We start from the raw sequence: 5,851 nt of genomic DNA on the forward strand, positions 1-5,851 counted from the left end.
AATGAATACTATAGTGTAAAAGTATCGCATTGCAAGTTCCAGTCAAAGCATTAAATCAGGAAAAAGTAACGGCAATATGTAGTTGATACTGACGCATCAATGTATAAGAGGCGTTTCAATGTTGTAGCGTCTTAGTCCTTTGGTACCTCCTACTGCAAAGAGTCATGGGGTGTTTCATGGAAAACGAAATATTCTTTCTTTATATATATATATATATCTTTGGACATGAAACCATCAAAGACGATCAGCGGTGAAATCAATAGTCGTTGAAACTATTAACGACTCATACGTTTTTTTGGCTTCGAATCAGTTGGATTAACCTTAAATTATGTTTTATAGTAAAGCTTATCATGTTATTTTAATGGAAAATTTTAAGTAGCTAGTAATTGCACCTGTAGAAAAAACACAAGTTGAAGTTTAAAATGCAAGTACTTAAGCTCAAATACCTCAGAATTCTACAGTAGTATTTAAATGTCAATGCTATGGATTCAAACTGATTTCACAGTAGCTCCCCAGTGCTATGAGGTCAGATTCGTAAGAACATAAACACACTGTAGTTATTTATGAGCATCTAAAACTGTCTCGGCCTTAACAACACCTCTGTGTACATAACAAGTCTTTGACAAAGAAGGGAGGAGGAATCATTTAAGGATAAAAAACACGAGCCATTTCCTTCTCCAGACCTTTGAGTCAGACAGAATTGCACGTGATTATGCGTTTTGGGACTTTAAGCAGCTGCCGCAGCTCTGAACCACGGTATACGTTTGGCTTGTTCTTTGACTCGGCTCGTTCCTTCACATGACATCAAAGTCCGTGATACAGCCCACCAGAGTGATTCCTACACACACAAACACACTCCCATACTGTAACTGCTGTCCGTAAACATGTACAGTGTTCACAAACACGTCCGCCTTAAAAAATAAACAAAAGACCGGCTGGATGAGGCCCTCGGATGAAACGTGACGGCTCATTCTGACACGATGAGTGTGACACATCACAAACAGCTCTCCACCTGTCTTCACAGCCGTGATGTCACATGGTCACACCCCCGGATTACAGAGACTATTAACCTCCACCTTCGAAAAACCAGAAGGGATCCATAGTTCACAGCACATGACCTCCGGGCTTTATGTTGCCTCTCACACACAGACGGCAACAGTCAATTCTTTTTTTTTTGCCTGCCTACTTCGACTTGCTCTCATGACACGAGTGGGATGACTCCGAGCATGTGACCGTCACCCTTATCTGCTCCCCAGTGGCAAAGTCTGCGACGGGTTAAATATATAAAAAAAAATTTTTAAAACAAGTAAATAAATAAGTCTGCTATCCACAGATCATGTTCAACTGTAGTTTATTTTATTAAAAAGACCAGGGTGCAAATATGAAATTAAAAAAAATAAAGACAAGCATATAATTTTTAAGCATTTAATACAAACTTAACAATATAAACTATTTCAGTCCCTCTTGACATGTAAGACACTGACTCAAAATACTTTGTTATACCGTATTTTTTATCAAGTATTGCACAATGTAGGTACAAAATTAATATTCATACGATTACATTTTGTCCATAGTATAGCAAAATCCTTTAACCTCTTAAACAGAAAATACAATTCATCTTTCAGAAAAAGCAAATATTCCTACACTTTGAATCCCACCGCTAAGGAATACTCAGTACATAATCTTTAGAATATTTGATGTATTTTTTCTTTTAAAGATGGATTTCATTAACAATTATCTTTAAAAAAAGAAAAAAATAAGGAAAAGCTGCTGCAGCCATCACAGATCACTGGAGTAGTAAAAAGATATAAATGCAACACCATGTCATAGAAACAATATATACTCTGATATCTTACAAACTCTGTACTAAATTAAATTATACCATTAGAAAAAGACCAAGTAACCCCACTTAGTAGTGCCAATTCATAAAAACCAGCCTTGTCTTACCACCTTCAAAATACTCTAAGAGGCCAAAACTTGAAGCTTGTGTTGTCTCTTTTTTTTTTTTCTTCTTTTTTTTTGTATTTTTCTCAACATAGTAAAAAAATTTGTGCTTGGTTGGCAAAAAGGAAAAAGAAAAACAATGATGCATGTTGAATTGAAGTAACCAAGCTTGGATGTGTTTGTACAACAAGCGGTCAGTAGAAACAAACTCAAGGGGGCACGGTGAAAACACCCTTGGGCACATGCGCTTGACGGACTAGCCACTACCCTTGAAAGTCCAGTTTCTAAGTGTGTGCGTTTTGTTTTTCCTTCTCTTTGAGCCACCATCATTCATAAATAACATCGCGAGGACGATGAGTTTAGTTAGCCATGACCGGCTGGAATTGCTGGTTAGAATACTGCATGTTGCTCAGACTGAAGTTGAGGCCGTCCATGAGGGACTTGTCGTTGAGGCTTCCGTAGGCTGCAAACATGTCAAAGGCATTGTTGTACGGCAGAGGGCCGAGCCCAAGGGAGCCCTCCCCGGGGAACACGGCCCCGGGGCTGGCCTGGGCCTGGAGGCTGGGGAACACAAACTCCTTTGCGTTAGGAGAAAGAGCAGAAGCCTTCTGTTGTTGTTGTTGTTGCTGCTGCTGCTGCTGCTGCTGCTGCTGCTGGCCCAGCCCGTACAGTGAGTGCATGGAGGTGGAGATGGCTTTCTGCTTCAGTAGGGTGTTGACATTCAGACCCAGGTTATTGGTAGGGGAGCTGCGGGCCGCCTTGCTGCTGCCACTGTTGCTGTTGTTACAGCGGCCACTGCTCTTCATCTTGGTGGAGCCGAATTTGGTGGCGGCAAAGGTGGCAGTGGTGAAGGTTAAGGGTTGGGTGGAACGTGGCATGAAGGAGGGGCTCACAGCAGCAGACTGCCCGAAGGGAGGGGAGGGGGAGCTCGACTCGGAGGACGCCCCGACAGGGTCACTGATTGGCATGAAGACCTGGGCCTCGGGGTTAAAGCTGTTCTTGATCTCCTTGTCCAGCTCGGACCCATTCTCGTTGTTATCGTCCACATATAGCACCTTGACAGGCCCCTTCTCCCCGATCTGGTAGGAAACTTCGAACGGGTCGATCCACACACTAAGGTCCTGAGGGAGATTATTCCGGACGTCGTCGATGTCCAGTCCGCTCTCTTTGGCTGCCAGCTCCACCACGGGGTCCACCTTCTCCCCTACGTGGATGCACCTGAACCCCGAGCCTTTGTATGGCTTATCCGGATACCAGTGGCCTTCATACTTCTTCTTCAGCTGCCTCTCGAGCTCTTCGCCAAAGATATTCACACGCCGCCGTGGGAGCTTGTTGTACAAGTAGGAAATAATAAAGTTGAGTGCTACTTGAATTTCAAGCTGCATAGCTGCTTCGGTGGCGAGGACGGTTCTTTTTTTTCCCCCTTCACAGAGTCGCTTTTTGTGAGCGCCGCAAAGAGCTCCGAGGCAGCAGCGGTCGGCGCGGCGAAAAGGAACTCCGAGTGTACTTGTCGCCAGAGCGAATATCCTTCCTGCAGCAGGGTCAGAGTCAAGGTCCTGAAACGCAAGAGAGAAAAGAGCACCGTCACTCAGGGGCCTCACACAAAATCAGAAGCAAACACATGAAATGCATCTGTAACAACTCTGTCCGCCGCCCTCCCTGCACACAGCAGGCCTGCATCTCAACTGCACTATATCAACGGCTATAAATAAACACAGGCCACTGACTCAGAGGCGGTGTCAGCGGTGTGTGAGTGTGTGTGTGTGTGCGCGCGCGTGCGTGCGCGCGACAGATAAACGCCACCACGGTTGACCTCTGCGGAGGGCGACGGGTCGGTTAGCGGGGGTCAACGGTCACGAGGATCGCTGATTCGCTCGTTGGCACGGGGACATGTCGAGACAAGCCTCCCGTCGACGTAAGGCGTTGTTGGATGGGGTTTTTTTTGTTTTTTTCTCATCTAACCGAGGCTATTCCCGTGCACCAGCGGAGCTACAAGTTGGGCTCGCGTCGACAGTTGCTGTTACATAGTCACCATTCAAAAGTCTAAACTAAGCAGTTTTCTACGACCATCATAAGACATAAGACACAACAAACGGGAAAACAAGGATCCGCCTTCCTCGGCGCGTCGGGGGTTGACAGCGCCGAGCGACCGGCCGTCAGCTGGCCGAGTCAATGGAGGGTGTGCACGGCCGACGTAGCGAGCTAGCTGTCGCCTAGATTGCCACGCGCCGTTAGAATGTTTAGCCCGACCAGCTGCTCATCGGCGTCGGCCTCACCGTGACATCGTCAACGGACGACGACACACGGGCAACGTCGCTGTCGCCGTTTGAGGGCAACGGGGGGGGGGTAATATCGGACCGACGACCGCGTCGATCGATTGCAAGCTGCGTAGCGTTTTTAATCAGCTAGGTGGCAACGAGCCTGTACATTTCCCACGGCGAGACCGACGTTCGGTGACGCGAAGTCGAGTGTCGCGATTCTGAGATTCGTCTGGCGTGAGAGCGACAGAAGCACGATGCACGGCCGTTTCAGGTCTTCCGAAGACCTGGCGTCGTAGCGACGTTGTCTACTTACATGGGAGTCCGCGGCAGAGGTCCTCCTCGCGCCGACCGGGGTCCGCTCCTGCAAACGCCGCACTTGTCGGGTTTCGAAAGGTAATACAAAATGATGTCCGCCGACGTTGTGCGACTCTCCAGTGCTCCAGGCGACGTTTGCTTCTGTGTGTGTTGGGGGGGGGGGGGTAGTCGAATTACAGGATACCGAGCCGACTCCCCACAGCCTGGGAGTTTTTTACAACTCTGCCCTTTAAAACTTGGACCGGTTTGTTTTTATAGTGGTCCTCCGCCACGGACACGGAGGAGGTGGTGATGCGGCTCGCAGAGGTCAACACCCAGTAGCGTGTTTCCATTGGCCGCGCGCCGCCTCGTCATCGACAACCACCCCGGACCGCCGCTGTGATTGGACCGTTTTGGCCTCAATCAAACCGCAGCGTTCTATTTACGGTAGTGGTTTTTCTTTCATGTGCTTCGGACTATTTTATTCGAGCAGCTTTGAGCTACAGCATCATTTTAGAACCTTGTCTCGGGGAAAGCACGATTCCTGTCATAATAATAATAATAATAATAATAATAATAATAATAATAAAAATAATAATAATAATGAAAAGTTCTAACACCTATATGTTTGAAATGTGAAAGACTGACTTTTGTACATGTATGATTTACACAAAGCCAATAAGCTCCTCTGCATTCAGAGGCTGTGCCTCAATGCCTGAAACCTATGACGACACAAGGAGTCTATTGTCATGACAATGCTCAGGGGTGTGTGCGTAACGATTGTTGCCAACACTGAAATCAACCACGTTCGGCTCAGCCATTCCCACCACATGGTTAAAACTGAGCCAGATAGTCACTGTGGCGGAGGGACACACCTGTCACTGGCTGTGTTTGGTGCTCCCCAGCAATGACATTTTGATGTTCTCCGAGCCAGCTGGAGCTGTGTGTCCAAACCCACCAGCCCTCCCTTACTGACGGTGCTGTTTTATGATACAGCACAATGTCAACCTCTTTTCAACCCACACGAAGGGAAGCTCATAATTTGCCATCTGTGTAGGTGTTGACGCTCTCCTCCCGCTGCGTACCCGCGACGAAATTATTTCCATTATAAGGTCTGTGGACTGTGAAACCGAATAGCCGCAGGATGATCCCTGTAGCTGCTTGCAGATGCCTGTGTGCTGGCTACTTGTTTTCGACAGCTTTACAGTGCAGGGCTTAAGCTCTTCCCTGTCAGGCCTAAGGTCTTTGACTCCACCAGCCTGTTCTTACCTCACATGGGCTCTTGCACAGCGTGTTTGCACAATAAATACAATGCCACATGAATTATACAGTTGGGAGGGAGGCGGCAGGCA

The 5,851-nt window shown here is 47.2% G+C and overlaps 1 protein-coding gene across 1 annotated transcript; it reads right to left on the reverse strand.

Moving 5' to 3' along the window:
* Nucleotides 1-1,334: 1,334 nt before the first annotated feature.
* tob1b (transducer of ERBB2, 1b) lies at nt 1,335-4,729 on the reverse strand. The gene is made up of 2 exons (XM_035613278.2): nt 4,519-4,729; nt 1,335-3,500 (listed from the first exon to the last, which is right to left on the reverse strand). The coding sequence occupies exon 2, from the start codon at nt 3,327-3,329 to the stop codon at nt 2,304-2,306; it is 1,026 nt and encodes a 341-aa protein (XP_035469171.2). The 5' UTR covers nt 3,330-3,500; nt 4,519-4,729; the 3' UTR covers nt 1,335-2,303.
* Between the last annotated feature and the right edge of the window lie 1,122 nt (nt 4,730-5,851).

The sequence above is a fragment of the Scophthalmus maximus genome, chromosome 16 (genome assembly GCF_022379125.1).
Source record: "Scophthalmus maximus strain ysfricsl-2021 chromosome 16, ASM2237912v1, whole genome shotgun sequence".
Lineage (NCBI taxonomy): Eukaryota > Metazoa > Chordata > Actinopteri > Pleuronectiformes > Scophthalmidae > Scophthalmus > Scophthalmus maximus.

What these genes read in the sequence shown, in the direction of transcription:
- tob1b (XM_035613278.2), bottom strand. Translation starts at nt 3,329, where the DNA reads ATGCAGCTTGAAATTCAAGTAGCACTCAACTTTATTATTTCCTACTTG.